Source organism: Hemitrygon akajei, chromosome 11 (genome assembly GCF_048418815.1).
Source record: "Hemitrygon akajei chromosome 11, sHemAka1.3, whole genome shotgun sequence".
Taxonomy (NCBI): Eukaryota; Metazoa; Chordata; class Chondrichthyes; order Myliobatiformes; family Dasyatidae; genus Hemitrygon; species Hemitrygon akajei.
Genome location: NC_133134.1, coordinates 1,355,742 through 1,373,664, shown reverse-complemented (window position 1 = coordinate 1,373,664; position 17,923 = coordinate 1,355,742). Strand labels below are relative to the sequence as shown.

Genomic DNA, 17,923 nt, shown 5'->3' with positions numbered 1-17,923 from the left:
GTGGTTGAGTGTGTTCAGAGGGGTGACAGTGTACGGGGTTGAGGGTGTTCAAAGGGGTAACAGTGTACGGGATTGAGGGTGTTCAGAGGGGTGACAGTGTACGGGGTTGAGGGTGTTCAGAGGGGTGACAGTGTACGGGGTTTAGTGTGTTCAGAGGGGTGACAGTGTACGGGGTTGAGTGTGTTCGGAAGGGTGACAGTGTACGGGGTTGAGGGTGTTCAGAGTGGTGACAGTGTTCTGGGGTTGAGGGTGTTCAGAGGGGTGACAGTGTACGGGGTTGACTGTGTTCAAAGGGGTGACAGTGTACGGGATTGAGGGTGTTCCGACGGGTGACAGTGTACGGGGTTGAGGGTATTCAGAGGGGTGACAGTGTACGGGGTTGAGGGTGTTCAGAGGGGTGACAGTGTACGGGGTTGAGTGTGTTCAGAGTGGTGACAGTGTTCTGGGGTTGAGGGTGTTCAGAGGGGTGACGGTGTACGGGGTTGAGGGTGTTCAGAGTGGTGACAGTGTACGGGGTTGAGTGTGTTCAGAGGGTTACAGTTTACGGGGTTGTGGGTGTTCAGAGGGGTGACAGTGTATGGTGTTGAGGGTGTTCAGAGGGGTGACAATGTACGTGGTTGAGTGTGTTCAGAGGGGTGACAGTGTACGGGGTTGAGGGTGTTCAAAGGGGTAACAGTGTACGGGATTGAGGGTGTTCCGAGGGGTGACAGTGTACGGAGTTGAGTGTGTTCCAAGGGGTGACAGTGTACGGGGTTGAGGGTGTTCAGAGGGGTGACATTGTTCTGGGGTTGAGGGTGTTCAGAGTGGTGACAGTGTACGGGGTTGAGGGTATTCAGAGGGGTGACAGTGTACGGGGTTGAGGGTGTTCAGAGGGGTGACAGTGTACGGGGTTGAGTGTGTTCAGAGTGGTGACAGTGTTCTGGGGTTGAGGGTGTTCAGAGGGGTGACGGTGTACGGGGTTGAGGGTGTTCAGAGTGGTGACAGTGTTCTGGGGTTGAGGGTGTTCAGAGGGGTGACAGTGTTCTGGGGTTGAGTGTGTTCAGAGTGGTGACATTGTTCTGGGGTTGAGGGTGTTCAGAGGGGTGACAGTGTTCTGGGGTTGAGGGTGTTCAGAGGGGTGACAGTTTACGGCATTGAGTGTGTTCAGAGGGGTGACAGTGTACGGGCATTGAGGGTGTTCAGAGGGGTGACAGTGTACAGTGTTGAGTGTGTTCATAGAGGTGAAAGTGTACGGGGTTGAGGGTGTTCATAGGGGTGACAGTGTACGGGGTTGAGTGTGTTCAGAGGGGTGACAGTGTACGGTGTTGAGGGTGTTCAGAGGGGTGACAGTGTTCTGGGGATGAGGGTGTTCAGAGGGGTGACAGTGTACGGGGTTGAGTATGTTCGGAAGGGTGACAGTGTACGGGGTTGAGGGTGTTCAGAGTGGTGACAGTGTTCTGGGGTTGAGGGTGTTCAGAAGGGTGACAGTGTACGGGGTTGACTGTGTTCAAAGGGGTGACAGTGTATGGGATTGAGGGTGTTCCGACGGGTGACAGTGTACGGGGTTGAGGGTATTCAGAGGGGTGACAGTGTACGGGGTTGAGGGTGTTCAGAGGGGTGACAGTGTACGGGGTTGAGTGTGTTCAGAGTGGTGACAGTGTTCTGGGGTTGAGGGTGTTCAGAGTGGTGACAGTGTACGGGGTTGAGTGTGTTCGGAGGGTTACAGTTTACGGGGTTGTGGGTGTTCAGAGGGGTGACAGTGTATGGTGTTGAGGGTGTTCAGAGGGGTGACAATGTACGTGGTTGAGTGTGTTCAGAGGGGTGACAGTGTACGGGGTTGAGGGTGTTCAAAGGGGTAACAGTGTACGGGATTGAGGGTGTTCAGAGGGGTGACAGTGTACGGAGTTGAGTGTGTTCCAAGGGGTGACAGTGTACGGGGTTGAGGGTGTTCAGAGGGGTGACATTGTTCTGGGGTTGAGGGTGTTCAGAGGGGTGACAGTGTACGGTGTTGAGGGTGTTCAGAGGGGTGACAGTGTTCTGGGGTTGAGGGTGTTCAGAGGGGTGACAGTGTACGGGGTTGAGTGTGTTCGGAAGGGTGACAGTGTACGGGGTTGAGGGTGTTCAAAGGGGTGACAGTGTACGGGGTTAAGTGTGTTCAGTGGGGTTACAGTGTACGGGGTTGAGGGTGTTCAGAGGGGTGACAGTGTACGGAGTTGAGTGTGTTCCAAGGGGTGGCAGTGTACGGGGTTGAGGGTGTTCAGAGGGGTGACATTGTTCTGGGGTTGAGGGTGTTCAGAGGGGTGACAGTGTACGGTGTTGAGGGTGTTCAGAGGGGTGACAGTGTTCTGGGGTTGAGGGTGTTCAGAGGGGTGACAGTGTACGGGGTTGAGTGTGTTCGGAAGGGTGACAGTGTACGGGGTTGAGGGTGTTCAGAGTGGTGACAGTGTACGGGGTTGAGGGTATTCAGAGGGGTGACAGTGTACGGGGTTGAGGGTGTTCAGAGGGGTGACAGTGTACGGGGTTGAGTGTGTTCAGAGTGGTGACAGTGTTCTGGGGTTGAGGGTGTTCAGAGGGGTGACGGTGTACGGGGTTGAGGGTGTTCAGAGTGGTGACAGTGTACGGGGTTGAGTGTGTTCAGAGGGTTACAGTTTACGGGGTTGTGGGTGTTCAGAGGGGTGACAGTGTATGGTGTTGAGGGTGTTCAGAGGGGTGACAATGTACGTGGTTGAGTGTGTTCAGAGGGGTGACAGTGTACGGGGTTGAGGGTGTTCAAAGGGGTAACAGTGTACGGGGTTGAGGGTGTTCAGAGGGGTGACATTGTTCTGGGGTTGAGGGTGTTCAGAGGGGTGACAGTGTACGGTGTTGAGTGTGTTCCAAGGGGTGACAGTGTACGGGGTTGAGGGTGTTCAGAGGGGTGACATTGTTCTGGGGTTGAGGGTGTTCAGAGGGGTGACAGTGTACGGTGTTGAGGGTGTTCAGAGGGGTGACAGTGTTCTGGGGTTGAGGGTGTTCAAAGGGGTAACAGTGTACGGGGTTGAGGGTGTTCAGAGGGGTGACATTGTTCTGGGGTTGAGGGTGTTCAGAGGGGTGACAGTGTACGGGGTTGAGGGTGTTCAGAGGGGTGACAGTGTACGGGGTTGAGTGTGTTCAGAGTGGTGACAGTGTTCTGGGGTTGAGGGTGTTCAGAGGGGTGACGGTGTACGGGGTTGAGGGTGTTCAGAGTGGTGACAGTGTACGGGGTTGAGTGTGTTCAGAGGGTTACAGTTTACGGGGTTGTGGGTGTTCAGAGGGGTGACAGTGTATGGTGTTGAGGGTGTTCAGAGGGGTGACAATGTACGTGGTTGAGTGTGTTCAGAGGGGTGACAGTGTACGGGGTTGAGGGTGTTCAAAGGGGTAACAGTGTACGGGATTGAGGGTGTTCAGAGGGGTGACAGTGTACGGGGTTGAGGGTGTTCAGAGGGGTGACAGTGTACGGGGTTGAGTGTGTTCAGAGGGGTGACAGTGTACGGGTTTGAGTGTGTTCAGAGGGGTGACATTGTACGGGGTTGAGGGTGTTCAAAGGGGTTACAGTGTACGGGGTTGAGTGTGTTCAGAGGGGTGACAGTGTTCAGGGGTTGAGTGTGTTCAGAGGGGTGACAGTGTATGGGGATGAGGGTGTTCAGAGGGGTGACAGTGTACGGGGTTGAGGGTATTCAGACGGGTGACAGTGTACGGGGTTGAGTGTGTTCAGAGGGGTGACAGTGTACGGGGTTGAGGGTGTTCAGAGGGGTGACGGTGTTCTGGCGTTGAGTGTGTTCAGAGGGGTGACAGTGTACGGGGTTGAGGGTGTTCAGAAGGGTGACAGTGTACGGGGTTGAGGGTGTTCAGAAGGGTGACAGTGTACGGGGTTGAGGATGTTCAGAGGGGTGACAGTGTTCTGGGGTTGAGGGTGTTCAGAGGGGTGACAGTGTACGGCATTGAGTGTGTTCAGAGGGGTGACAGTGTACGGGGTTAAGTGTGTTCAGTGGGGTTACAGTGTACGGGGTTGAGGGTGTTCAGAGGGGTGACAGTGTACGGAGTTGAGTGTGTTCCGAGGGGTGACAGTGTACGGGGTTGAGGGTGTTCAGAGGGGTGACAGTGTACGGGGTTGAGGGTGTTCAGAGGGGTGACAGTGTTCTGGGGTTGAGGGTGTTCAGAGGGGTGACAGTGTACGGCATTGAGTGTGTTCAGAGGGGTGACAGTGTACAGTGTTGAGTGTGTTCATAGAGGTGAAAGTGTACGGGGTTGAGGGTGTTCATAGGGGTGACAGTGTACGGGGTTGAGGGTGTTCAGAGAGGTGACAGTGTACGGGGTTGAGTGTGTTCAGTGGGGTGACAGTGTACGGGGTTGAGGGTGTTCAGAGGGGTGACAGTGTACGGGGTTGAGGGTGTTCAGAGGGGTGACAGTGTACGGGGTTGAGTGTGTTCAGTGGGGTGACAGTGTACAGTGTTGAGGGTGTTCAGAAGGGTGACAGTGTACGGGGTTGAGTGTGTTCAGAGCGGTGACAGCGTACGGGGTTGAGTGTGTTCAGAGGGGTGACAGTGTACGGGGTTGAGGGTGTTCAGAGGAGTGACATTGTACGGGGTTGAGGGTGTTCAAAGGGGTGACAGTGTACGGGGTTAAGTGTGTTCAGTGGGGTTACAGTGTACGGGGTTGAGGGTGTTCAGAGGAGTGACATTGTACGGGGTTGAGGGTGTTCAAAGGGGTGACATTGTACGGGGTTGAGGGTGTTCAGAGGGGTGACAGTGTACGGGGTTGAGGGTATTCAGAGGGGTGACATTGTACGGGGTTGAGGGTGTTCAAAGGGGTGACAGTGTACGGGGTTAAGTGTGTTTAGTGGGGTGACAGTGTACGGGGTTGTGGGTGTTCAGAGGGGTGACAGTGTACGGGGTTGAGTGTGTTCAGAGGGGTGACAGTGTACGGGGTTGTGGGTGTTCAGAGGGGTGACAGTGTACGGGGTTGAGGGTGTTCAGAGGGGTGACAGTGTACGGGGTTGAGTGTGTTCAGAGGGGTGACAGTGTACGGGGTTGACTGTGTTCAGAGGGGTGACAGTGTACGGGGTTGAGGGTGTTCAGAGGGGTGACAGTGTACGGGGTTGAGGGTGTTCAAAGGGGTGACGGTGTACGGGGTTGAGGGTGTTCAGAGGGGTGACAGTGTACGGAGTTGAGTGTGTTCCGAGGCGTGACAGTGTACGGGGTTGACTGTGTTCAGAGGGTTGACAGTGTACGGGGTTGAGGGTGTTCAGAGGGGTGACAGTGTACGGGGTTGAGGGTGTTCAGAGGGGTGACAGTGTACGGGGTTGTGGGCGTTCAGAGGGGTGACAGTGTACGGGGTTGAGGGTGTTCAGAGGGGTGACAGTGTACGGGGTTGTGGGTGTTCAGAGGGGTGACAGTGTACGGGGTTGTGGGTGTTCAGAGGGGTGACAGTGTACGGGGTTGAGGGTGTTCAGAGGGGTGACAGTGTACGGGGTTGTGGGTGTTCAGAGGGGTGACAGTGTACGGGGTTGACTGTGTTCAGAGGGGTGACAGTGTACGGGGTTGAGGGTGTTCAGAGGGGTGACAGTGTACGGGGTTGAGGGTGTTTAAAGGGGTGACGGTGTACGGGGTTGAGGGTGTTCAGAGGGGTGACAGTGTACGGCGTTGAGTGTGTTCATAGGGGTGACAGTGTACGGGCATTGAGTGTGTTCAGAGGGGTGACAGTGTACAGTGTTGAGTGTGTTCAGAGGGGTGACAGTGTACGGGGTTGAGGGTGTTCAGAGGAGTGACAGTGTACGGTGTTGAGGGTGTTCAGAGGGGTGACAGTGTTCTGGGGTTGAGGGTGTTCAGAGGGGTGACGGTGTACGGGGTTGTGGGTGTTCGGAAGGGTGACAGTGTACGGGGTTGAGGGTGTTCCGACGGGTGACAGTGTACGGGGTTGAGGGTATTCAGAGGGGTGACAGTGTACGGGGTTGAGGGTGTTCAGAGGGGTGACAGTGTACGGGGTTGAGGGTGTTCAGAGTGGTGACAGTGTTCTGGGGTTGAGGGTGTTCAGAGGGGTGACGGTGTACGGGGTTGAGGGTGTTCAGAGTGGTGACAGTGTACGGGATTGAGGGTGTTCAGAGGGGTGACGGTGTACGTGGTTGAGTGTGTTCAGAGGGGTGACAGTGTACGGGGTTGAGGGTGTTCAGAGGGATTAAAGTGTATGGGGTTGAGGGTGTTCAGAGGGGTGACAGTGTACGGGGTTGAGTGTGTTCAGAGGGGTGACAGTTTACGGGGTTGTGGGTGTTCAGAGGGGTGACAGTGTATGGTGTTGAGGGTGTTCAGAGGGGTGACAATGTACGTGGTTGAGTGTGTTCAGAGGGGTTACAGTGTACTGGGTTGAGGGTGTTCAGAGGGGTGACAGTGTACGGGGATGAGTGTGTTCAGAGGGGTGACAGTGTACGGGGTTGTGTGTGTTCAGAGGGGTGACAATGTACGTGGTTGATGTGTTCAGAGGGGTGACAGTGTACGGGGTTGAGGGTGTTCAAAGGGGTTACAGTGTACGGGATTGAGGGTGTTCAGAGGGGTGACAGTGTACGGGGTTGAGGGTGTTCAGAGGGGTGACAGTGTACGGGGTTGAGTGTGTTCAGAGGGGTGACAGTGTACGGGGTTGAGTGTGTTCAGAGTGGTGACATTGTACGGGGTTGAGGGTGTTCAAAGGGGTTACTGTGTACGGGGTTGAGTGTGTTCAGAGGGGTGACAGTGTTCTGGGGTTGAGTGTGTTCAGAGGGGTGACAGTGTTCAGGGGTTGAGTGTGTTCAGAGGGGTGACAGTGTATGGGGTTGAGGGTGTTCAGAGGGGTGACAGTGTACGGGGTTGAGTGTGTTCAGAGGGGTGACAGTGTGCGGGGTTGAGGGTGTTCAGAGGGGTGACGCTGTTCTGGCGTTGAGTGTGTTCAGAGGGGTGACAGTGTACGGGGTTGAGGGTGTTCAGAGGGGTGACAGTGTACGGGGTTGAGGGTGTTCAGAGGGGTGACGGTGTTCTGGCGTTGAGTGTGTTCAGAGGGGTGACAGTGTACGGGGTTGAGGGTGTTCAGAGGGGTGACAGTGTACGGGGTGAGGGTGTTCAGAGGGGTGACAGTGTACGGAGTTGAGGGTGTTCCGACGGGTGACAGTGTACGGGGTTGAGGGTATTCAGAGGGGTGACAGTGTACGGGGTTGAGGGTGTTCAGAGGGGTGACAGTGTACGGGGTTGAGGGTGTTCAGAGTGGTGACAGTGTTCTGGGGTTGAGGGTGTTCAGAGGGGTGACGGTGTACGGGGTTGAGGGTGTTCAGCGTGGTGACAGTGTACGGGATTGAGGGTGTTCAGAATGGTGACAGTGTATGGGGTTGAGGGTGTTCAGAGGGATGAAAGTGTATGGGGTTGAGGGTGTTCAGAGGGGTGACGGTGTTCTGGCGTTGAGTGTGTTCAGAGGGGTGACGGTGTACGGGGTTGAGGGTGTTCAGAGGGGTGACAGTGTACGGGGTTGAGGGTGTTCAGAGGGGTGACAGTGTACGGGGTTGTGTGTGTTCAGAGTGGTGACAGTGTACGGGGTTGAGTGTGTTCAGAGGGGTGACAGTGTACGTGGTTGACTGTGTTTAGAGGGGTGACAGTGTACGGGGTTGAGGGTGTTCAGAGGGGTGACAGTGTACGGGGTTGAGTGTGTTTAGAGGGGTGACAGTGTACGGGGTTGAGTGTGTTCAGAGGGGTGACAGTGTACGGGGTTGAGTGTGTTCAGAGGGGTGACAGTGTACGGGGTTGAGGGTGTTCAGAAGGGTGACAGTGTACGGGGTTGAGGGAGTTCAGAGGGGTGACAGTGTTCTGGGTTTGAGGGTGTTTTCTGAGGGTTGACAGTGTACGGGGTTGAGTGTGTTCAGAGGGGTGACAGTGTACGGGGTTGAGTGTGTTCAGAGGGGTGACAGTGTACGGGGTTGAGTGTGTTCAGAGGGGTGACAGTGTACGGGGTTGAGGGTGTTCAGAGGGGTTACAGTGTACGGGGTTGAGGGTGTTCAGAGGGGTGACGGTGTACGGTGTTGAGTGTGTTCAGAGGGGTGACGGTGTACGGGGTTGAGGGTGTTCAGAGGGGTTACAGTGTACGGGGTTGAGGGTGTTCAGAGGGTTGACAGTGTATGGGATTGAGGGTGTTCAGAGGGGTGACAGTGTACGGGGTTGAGTGTGTTCAGAGGGGTGACAGTGTACGGGGTTGAGGGTGTTCAGAGGGGTGACAGTGTACGGGGTTGAGGGTATTCAGACGGGTGACAGTGTACGGGGTTGAGTGTGTTCAGAGGGGTGACAGTGTACGGGGTTGAGGGTGTTCAGAGGGGTGACGGTGTTCTGGCGTTGAGTGTGTTCAGAGGGGTGACAGTGTACGGGGTTGAGGGTGTTCAGAAGGGTGACAGTGTACGGGGTTGAGGGTGTTCAGAAGGGTGACAGTGTACGGGGTTGAGGGTGTTCAGAGGGGTGACAGTGTTCTGGGGTTGAGGGTGTTCAGAGGGGTGACAGTGTACGGGGTTGAGGGTGTTCAGAGGGGTGACAGTGTTCTGGGGTTGAGGGTGTTCAGAGGGGTGACAGTGTTCTGGGGTTGAGGGTGTTCAGAGGGGTGACAGTGTTCTGGGGTTGAGGGTGTTCAGAGGGGTGACAGTGTTCTGGGGTTGAGGGTGTTCAGAGGGGTGACAGTGTACGGTGTTGAGGGTGTTCAGAGGGGTGACAGTGTTCTGGGGTTGAGGGTGTTCAGAGGGGTGACAGTGTACGGGGTTGAGGGTGTTCAGAGGGGTGACAGTGTTCTGGGGTTGAGGGTGTTCAGAGGGGTGACAGTGTTCTGGGGTTGAGGGTGTTCAGAGGGGTGACAGTGTACGGTGTTGAGGGTGTTCAGAGGGGTGACAGTGTTCTGGGGTTGAGGGTGTTCAGAGGGGTGACAGTGTTCTGGGGTTGAGGGTGTTCAGAGGGGTGACAGTGTACGGCATTGAGTGTGTTCAGAGGGGTGACAGTGTACGGGGTTAAGTGTGTTCAGTGGGGTTACAGTGTACGGGGTTGAGGGTGTTCAGAGGGGTGACAGTGTACGGAGTTGAGTGTGCTCCGAGGGGTGACAGTGTACGGGGTTGAGGGTGTTCAGAGGGGTGACAGTGTACGGGGTTGAGGGTGTTCAGAGGGGTGACAGTGTTCTGGGGTTGAGGGTGTTCAGAGGGGTGACAGTGTACGGCATTGAGTGTGTTCAGAGGGGTGACAGTGTACAGTGTTGAGTGTGTTCATAGAGGTGAAAGTGTACGGGGTTGAGGGTGTTCATAGGGGTGACAGTGTACGGGGTTGAGGGTGTTCAGAGAGGTGACAGTGTACGGGGTTGAGTGTGTTCAGTGGGGTGACAGTGTACGGGGTTGAGGGTGTTCAGAGGGGTGACAGTGTACGGGGTTGAGGGTGTTCAGAGGGGTGACAGTGTACGGGGTTGAGTGTGTTCAGTGGGGTGACAGTGTACAGTGTTGAGGGTGTTCAGAAGGGTGACAGTGTACGGGGTTGAGTGTGTTCAGAGCGGTGACAGCGTACGGGGTTGAGTGTGTTCAGAGGGGTGACAGTGTACGGGGTTGAGGGTGTTCAGAGGAGTGACATTGTACGGGGTTGAGGGTGTTCAAAGGGGTGACAGTGTACGGGGTTAAGTGTGTTCAGTGGGGTTACAGTGTACGGGGTTGAGGGTGTTCAGAGGAGTGACATTGTACGGGGTTGAGGGTGTTCAAAGGGGTGACATTGTACGGGGTTGAGGGTGTTCAGAGGGGTGACAGTGTACGGGGTTGAGGGTATTCAGAGGGGTGACATTGTACGGGGTTGAGGGTGTTCAAAGGGGTGACAGTGTACGGGGTTAAGTGTGTTTAGTGGGGTGACAGTGTACGGGGTTGTGGGTGTTCAGAGGGGTGACAGTGTACGGGGTTGAGTGTGTTCAGAGGGGTGACAGTGTACGGGGTTGTGGGTGTTCAGAGGGGTGACAGTGTACGGGGTTGAGGGTGTTCAGAGGGGTGACAGTGTACGGGGTTGAGTGTGTTCAGAGGGGTGACAGTGTACGGGGTTGACTGTGTTCAGAGGGGTGACAGTGTACGGGGTTGAGGGTGTTCAGAGGGGTGACAGTGTACGGGGTTGAGGGTGTTCAAAGGGGTGACGGTGTACGGGGTTGAGGGTGTTCAGAGGGGTGACAGTGTACGGAGTTGAGTGTGTTCCGAGGCGTGACAGTGTACGGGGTTGACTGTGTTCAGAGGGTTGACAGTGTACGGGGTTGAGGGTGTTCAGAGGGGTGACAGTGTACGGGGTTGAGGGTGTTCAGAGGGGTGACAGTGTACGGGGTTGTGGGCGTTCAGAGGGGTGACAGTGTACGGGGTTGAGGGTGTTCAGAGGGGTGACAGTGTACGGGGTTGTGGGTGTTCAGAGGGGTGACAGTGTACGGGGTTGTGGGTGTTCAGAGGGGTGACAGTGTACGGGGTTGAGGGTGTTCAGAGGGGTGACAGTGTACGGGGTTGTGGGTGTTCAGAGGGGTGACAGTGTACGGGGTTGACTGTGTTCAGAGGGGTGACAGTGTACGGGGTTGAGGGTGTTCAGAGGGGTGACAGTGTACGGGGTTGAGGGTGTTTAAAGGGGTGACGGTGTACGGGGTTGAGGGTGTTCAGAGGGGTGACAGTGTACGGCGTTGAGTGTGTTCAGAGGGGTGACAGTGTACGGGCATTGAGTGTGTTCAGAGGGGTGACAGTGTACAGTGTTGAGTGTGTTCATAGAGGTGAAAGTGTACGGGGTTGAGTGTGTTCAGAGCGGTGACAGTGTACGGGGTTGACTGTGTTCAGAGGGGTGACAGTGTACGGGGTTGAGGGTGTTCAGAGAGGTGACAGTGTACGGGGTTGAGGGTGTTCAGAGGGGTGACAGTGTACAGTGTTGAGGGTGTTCAGAAGGGTGACAGTGTACGGGGTTGAGGGTGTTCAGAGGGGTGACAGTGTACGGGGTTGAGTGTGTTCAGAGCGGTGACAGTGTTCGGGGTTGAGTGTGTTCAGAGGGGTGACAGTGTACGGGGTTGAGGGTGTTCAGAGGAGTGACATTGTACGGGGTTGAGGGTGTTCAAACGGGTGACAGTGTACGGGGTTAAGTGTGTTCAGTGGGGTTACAGTGTACGGGGTTGAGGGTGTTCAGAGGAGTGACATTGTACGGGGTTGAGGGTGTTCAAAGGGGTGACATTGTACGGGGTTGAGGGTGTTCAGTGGGGTGACAGTGTACGGGGTTGAGGGTATTCAGAGGGGTGACATTGTACGGGGTTGAGGGTGTTCAAAGGGGTGACAGTGTACGGGGTTAAGTGTGTTCAGTGGGGTGACAGTGTACGGGGTTGAGGGTGTTCAGAGGGGTGACAGTGTACGGGGTTGAGTGTGTTCAGAGGGGTGACAGTGTACGGGGTTGACGGTGTTCAGAGGGGTGACAGTGTACGGGGTTGAGGGTGTTCAGAGGGGTGACAGTGTACGGGGTTGAGGGTGTTCAAAGGGGTGACGGTGTACGGGGTTGAGGGTGTTCAGAGGGGTGACAGTGTACGGAGTTGAGTGTGTTCCGAGGGGTGACAGTATACGGGGTTGAGGCTGTTCAGAGGGGTGACGGTGTACGGGGTTGTGGGTGTTCGGAAGGGTGACAGTGTACGGGGTTGAGGGTGTTCCGACGGGTGACAGTGTACGGGGTTGAGGGTATTCAGAGGGGTGACAGTGTACGGGGTTGAGGGTGTTCAGAGGGGTGACAGTGTACGGGGTTGAGGGTGTTCAGAGTGGTGACAGTGTTCTGGGGTTGAGGGTGTTCAGAGGGGTGACGGTGTACGGGGTTGAGGGTGTTCAGAGTGGTGACAGTGTACGGGATTGAGGGTGTTCAGAGGGGTGACGGTGTACGTGGTTGAGTGTGTTCAGAGGGGTGACAGTGTACGGGGTTGAGGGTGTTCAGAGGGATTAAAGTGTATGGGGTTGAGGGTGTTCAGAGGGGTGACAGTGTACGGGGTTGAGTGTGTTCAGAGGGGTGACAGTTTACGGGGTTGTGGGTGTTCAGAGGGGTGACAGTGTATGGTGTTGAGGGTGTTCAGAGGGGTGACAATGTACGTGGTTGAGTGTGTTCAGAGGGGTTACAGTGTACTGGGTTGAGGGTGTTCAGAGGGGTGACAGTGTACGGGGATGAGTGTGTTCAGAGGGGTGACAGTGTACGGGGTTGTGTGTGTTCAGAGGGGTGACAATGTACGTGGTTGATGTGTTCAGAGGGGTGACAGTGTACGGGGTTGAGGGTGTTCAAAGGGGTTACAGTGTACGGGATTGAGGGTGTTCAGAGGGGTGACAGTGTACGGGGTTGAGGGTGTTCAGAGGGGTGACAGTGTACGGGGTTGAGTGTGTTCAGAGGGGTGACAGTGTACGGGGTTGAGTGTGTTCAGAGTGGTGACATTGTACGGGGTTGAGGGTGTTCAAAGGGGTTACTGTGTACGGGGTTGAGTGTGTTCAGAGGGGTGACAGTGTTCTGGGGTTGAGTGTGTTCAGAGGGGTGACAGTGTTCAGGGGTTGAGTGTGTTCAGAGGGGTGACAGTGTATGGGGTTGAGGGTGTTCAGAGGGGTGACAGTGTACGGGGTTGAGTGTGTTCAGAGGGGTGACAGTGTGCGGGGTTGAGGGTGTTCAGAGGGGTGACGCTGTTCTGGCGTTGAGTGTGTTCAGAGGGGTGACAGTGTACGGGGTTGAGGGTGTTCAGAGGGGTGACAGTGTACGGGGTTGAGGGTGTTCAGAGGGGTGACGGTGTTCTGGTGTTGAGTGTGTTCAGAGGGGTGACAGTGTACGGGGTTGAGGGTGTTCAGAGGGGTGACAGTGTACGGGGTGAGGGTGTTCAGAGGGGTGACAGTGTACGGAGTTGAGGGTGTTCCGACGGGTGACAGTGTACGGGGTTGAGGGTATTCAGAGGGGTGACAGTGTACGGGGTTGAGGGTGTTCAGAGGGGTGACAGTGTACGGGGTTGAGGGTGTTCAGAGTGGTGACAGTGTTCTGGGGTTGAGGGTGTTCAGAGGGGTGACGGTGTACGGGGTTGAGGGTGTTCAGCGTGGTGACAGTGTACGGGATTGAGGGTGTTCAGAATGGTGACAGTGTATGGGGTTGAGGGTGTTCAGAGGGATGAAAGTGTATGGGGTTGAGGGTGTTCAGAGGGGTGACGGTGTTCTGGCGTTGAGTGTGTTCAGAGGGGTGACGGTGTACGGGGTTGAGGGTGTTCAGAGGGGTGACAGTGTACGGGGTTGAGGGTGTTCAGAGGGGTGACAGTGTACGGGGTTGTGTGTGTTCAGAGTGGTGACAGTGTACGGGGTTGAGTGTGTTCAGAGGGGTGACAGTGTACGTGGTTGACTGTGTTTAGAGGGGTGACAGTGTACGGGGTTGAGGGTGTTCAGAGGGGTGACAGTGTACGGGGTTGAGTGTGTTTAGAGGGGTGACAGTGTACGGGGTTGAGTGTGTTCAGAGGGGTGACAGTGTACGGGGTTGAGTGTGTTCAGAGGGGTGACAGTGTACGGGGTTGAGGGTGTTCAGAAGGGTGACAGTGTACGGGGTTGAGGGAGTTCAGAGGGGTGACAGTGTTCTGGGTTTGAGGGTGTTTTCTGAGGGTTGACAGTGTACGGGGTTGAGTGTGTTCAGAGGGGTGACAGTGTACGGGGTTGAGTGTGTTCAGAGGGGTGACAGTGTACGGGGTTGAGTGTGTTCAGAGGGGTGACAGTGTACGGGGTTGAGGGTGTTCAGAGGGGTTACAGTGTACGGGGTTGAGGGTGTTCAGAGGGGTGACGGTGTACGGTGTTGAGTGTGTTCAGAGGGGTGACGGTGTACGGGGTTGAGGGTGTTCAGAGGGGTTACAGTGTACGGGGTTGAGGGTGTTCAGAGGGTTGACAGTGTATGGGATTGAGGGTGTTCAGAGGGGTGACAGTGTACGGGGTTGAGTGTGTTCAGAGGGGTGACAGTGTACGGGGTTGAGGGTGTTCAGAGGGGTGACAGTGTACGGGGTTGAGGGTGTTCAGAAGGGTGACAGTGTACGGGGTTGAGTGTGTTCAGAGGGGTGACATTGTACGGGGTTGAGTGTGTTCAGAGTGGTGACAGTGTACGGGGTTGAGTGTGTTCAGAGGGGTGACAGTGTACGGGGTTGAGGGTGTTCAGAGGGGTGACAGTGTACGGGATTGAGGGTGTTCAGAGGGGTGACAGTGTACGGGGTTGAGTGTGTTCAGAGGGGTGACAGTGTACGGCGTTGAGGGTGTTCAGAGGGGTGACAGTGTACGGGGTTGAGGGTGTTCAGAGGGTTGACAGTGTACGGGGTTGAGGGTGTTCAGAAGGGTTACAGTGTACGGGGTTGAGGGTGTTCAGAGGGTTGACAGTGTACGGGGTTGAGGGTGTTCAGAAGGGTGACAGTGTACGGGGTTGAGTGTGTTCAGAGGGGTGACAGTGTACGGGGTTGAGTGTGTTCAGAGGGGTGACAGTGTACGGGGTTGAGTGTGTTCAGAGGGGTGACAGTGTACGGGGTTGAGGGTGTTCAGAGGGGTGACAGTGTACGGGGTTGAGGGTGTTCAAAGGGGTGACAGTGTACGGGGTTGTGTGTGTTCAGTGGGGTTACAGTGTACGGGGTTGAGGGTGTTCAGAGGGGTGACAGTGTACGGAGCTGAGTGTGTTCCGAGGGGTGACAGTGTACGGTGTTGAGGGTGTTCAGAGGGGTGACATTGTTCTGGGGTTGAGGTTGTTCAGAGGGGTGACAGTGTACGGGGTTGAGGGTGTTCAGAGTGGTGACAGTGTTCTGGGGTTGAGGGTGTTCAAAGGGGTGACGGTGTACGGGGTTGAGGGTGTTCAGAGTGGTGACAGTGTATGGTGTTGAGTGTGTTCAGAGGGGTGACAGTGTACGTGGTTGAGGGTATTCAGAGGGGTGACAGTGTACGGTGTTGAGGGTGTTCAGAGGGGTGACAGTGTACGGGGTTGAGTGTGTTCAGAGTGGTGACAGTGTACGGGGTTGAGGGTGTTCAGAGGGGTGACAGTGTACGGGGTTGAGGGTGTTCAGAGGGGTGACCGTGTACGGGGTTGACTGTGTTCAGAGGGGTGACAGTGTACGGGGTTGAGTGTGTTCAGAGGGGTGACAGTGTACGGGGTTGAGGGTGTTCAGAGGGGTGACAGTGTACGGGGTTGAGGGTGTTCAGAGGGGTGACAGTGTACGGGGTTGACTGTGTTCAGAGGGGTGACAGTGTACGGGGTTGAGGGTGTTCAGAGGGGTGACAGTGTACGGGGTTGAGTGTGTTCAGAGGGGTGACAGTGTACGGGGTTGAGTGTGTTCAGAGGGGTGACAGTGTACGGGGTTGAGGGTGTTCAGAGGGGTGACAGTGTACGGGGTTGACTGTGTTCAGAAGGGTGACAGTGTACGGGGTTGAGTGTGTTCAGAGGGGTGACAGTGTACGGGGTTGAGGGTGTTCAGAGGGGTGACAGTGTACGGGGTTGACTGTGTTCAGAGGGGTGACAGTGTACGGGGTTGAGGGTGTTCAGAGGGGTGACAGTGTACGGGGTTGAGTGTGTTCAGAGGGGTGACATTGTACGGGGTTGAGGGTGTTCAGAGGGATGACAGTGTACGGGCTTGAGGGTGTTCAGAGGGGTGACAGTGTACGGGGTTGAGTGTGTTCAGAGGGGTGACAGTGTACGGGGTTGAGGGTGTTCAGAGGGGTTACAGTGTACGGGGTTGAGTGTGTTCAGAGGGGTGACGGTGTACAGGGTTGAGGGTGTTCAGAGGGGTGACAGTGTACGGGGTTGAGTGTGTTCAGAGGGGTGACGGTGTACAGGGTTGAGGGTGTTCAGAGGGGTGACAGTGTACGGGCTTGAGGGTTTTCAGAGGGGTGACAGTGTACGGGGTTGAGGGTGTTCAGAGGGGTGACAGTGTACGGGGTTGAGGGTGTTCAGAGGGGTGACAGTGTACGGGGTTGAGTGTGTTCAGAGGGGTGACAGTGTACGGGTTTGAGGGTGTTCAGAGGGGTGACAGTGTGTCTACGTGATCAATAACCATCTTTCTGCTCCCTAATCACCAGGTCGTCGCCACCCAGGATGAACCATCAGGTCCGGGACCTCCAGCTCGCACATGGCCAGAGGGTGGTGTCTCCGTCTTCCCCAAGTGCAGCCAAGAGGCTGTACAGGAACCTATCGGGGAAATTCAAGGTTAATTACACGTCCTTTGATGAGACCAGTTTGTTGGGCAGAAATGAGAAGAACAAGCAGCGGAAGTCGTGCCCGGTAAGTGGGTGACCAGTACCGGGGTTTCCCCGTGATAGGGGACCAGTGTGGGGGTTCACCGTAAGGTGGAGCCATGTATGGGTGTTCACGGTAAGGGGGTAACCAGTATGGGGTTTCATGGTAAGGGGTGACCAGTATGGGGATCCCAGTAAGGGGTAACCCGTATGGGGATTCACGGTAAGGGGGTAACCAGTATGGGGTTTCCCAGTGAGGGGGTAACCAGTATGGGGGTTCATGGTAAGGGGTGCCCAGTATGGTTTTTAACGGTAAGGGTTGCCCAGTATGGGGTTCCCAGTAAGGGGGTAACCAGTATGGGGGTTCACGGTAAGGGGTGCCCAGTATGGGGGTTCACGGTAAGGGGTGCCCAGTATGTGGGTTCCCAGTAAGGGGGTAACCAGTATGGGGGTTCACGGTAAGGGGTGCCCAGTATGGGGGTTCACGGTAAGGGGTGCCCAGTATGGGGATCCCAGTAAGGGGGTAACCAGTATGGGGGTTCCTGGTAAGGGGTGCCCAGTATGGGGATCCCAGTAAGGGGGTAACCAGTATTGGGGTTCCTGGTAAGGGGTGCCCAGTATGGGGGTTCCTGGTAAGGGGGTAACCAGTATGGGGGTTCATGGTAAGGGGTGCCCAGTATGGGGGTTCCTGGTAAGGGGTGCCCAGTATGGGGATCCCAGTAAGGGGGTAACCAGTATTGGGGTTCCTGCTAAGGGGTGCCCAGTATGGGGGTTCCTGGTAAGGGGTGCCCAGTATGTGGGTTCCCAGTAAGGGGGTAACCAGTATGGGGGTTCATGGTAAGGGGTGCCCAGTATGGGGGTTCACGGTAAGGGGTGCTCAGTGTGGGGTTCCCAGTAAGGGGGTAACCAGTATGGAGGTTCATGGTAACAGGGTCACCAGTAGGGAGGATCTTCATTAGGAGGTGCATAGTAAGGGGCTGCCCAGTAAGGAGTGAACACAAATACTGTTGATGTGGAAGGGGAGGCACTGACTGCAGGATAACCTGCTCTCCAGAGTAAAATTGCTCAGTGGCTCTCTGACAGTGGTGTCTGAAAAGAGGATGCTGTCCAAGTTGCATGCCATCTTGGACAATGACTCCTATCCACTCCATAATGTACTGGTTAGGCACAGGAGTACATTCAGCCAGAGACTCATTCCACCGAGATGTAACACTGAGCGTTATAGGAAGTCATTCCTGCCTGTGGCCATTAAACTTTACAACTCCTCCCTCGGAGTGTTAGACACCCTGAGCCAATAGGCTGGTCCTGGACTTATTTCCACTTGGCATGATTAACTTATTATTTAATTATTTTTTGTTTTATATTGCTATATTTCTTCACTATTCTTGGTTGGTGCGGCTGTAATGAAACCCTGTTTCCCTTGGGATCAATAAAGTATGTCTGTCTGGTCATGAACATACCTGTCAGAGACCACCATACTCATGAGTGTCACAGACCACAACACTTCAGCACATTCTACCACGAATATTCAAATAATGCCCATCTGGTTGTAATTTTAAATCCCTTTAAAGATATCCCAGGATAAAAGGTATTAAACACTTCTCTTCTCAAAAGAAGATTAGGTGGTGAGTTGTTCACAGGGCAGAGCCAACCTGAGCCCAGGTAATGTCAGCAGCCCCACCACAGCAGTACACTTCAGTTCGGTTTCTTAACCCAGCAATCCAC

At 55.4% G+C, this 17,923-nt stretch overlaps 1 protein-coding gene across 1 annotated transcript in view; it reads left to right on the top strand.

Moving 5' to 3' along the window:
* Positions 1-17,923, top strand: part of LOC140735216 (ankyrin-repeat and fibronectin type III domain-containing 1-like) — a 422,525-nt gene that overhangs the window by 184,963 nt on the left and 219,639 nt on the right. Inside the window, 1 exon segment of the mRNA XM_073060001.1 lies at positions 16,043-16,244. Coding sequence (XP_072916102.1) covers positions 16,059-16,244 — 186 coding nt within the window. The 5' untranslated portion in view covers positions 16,043-16,058.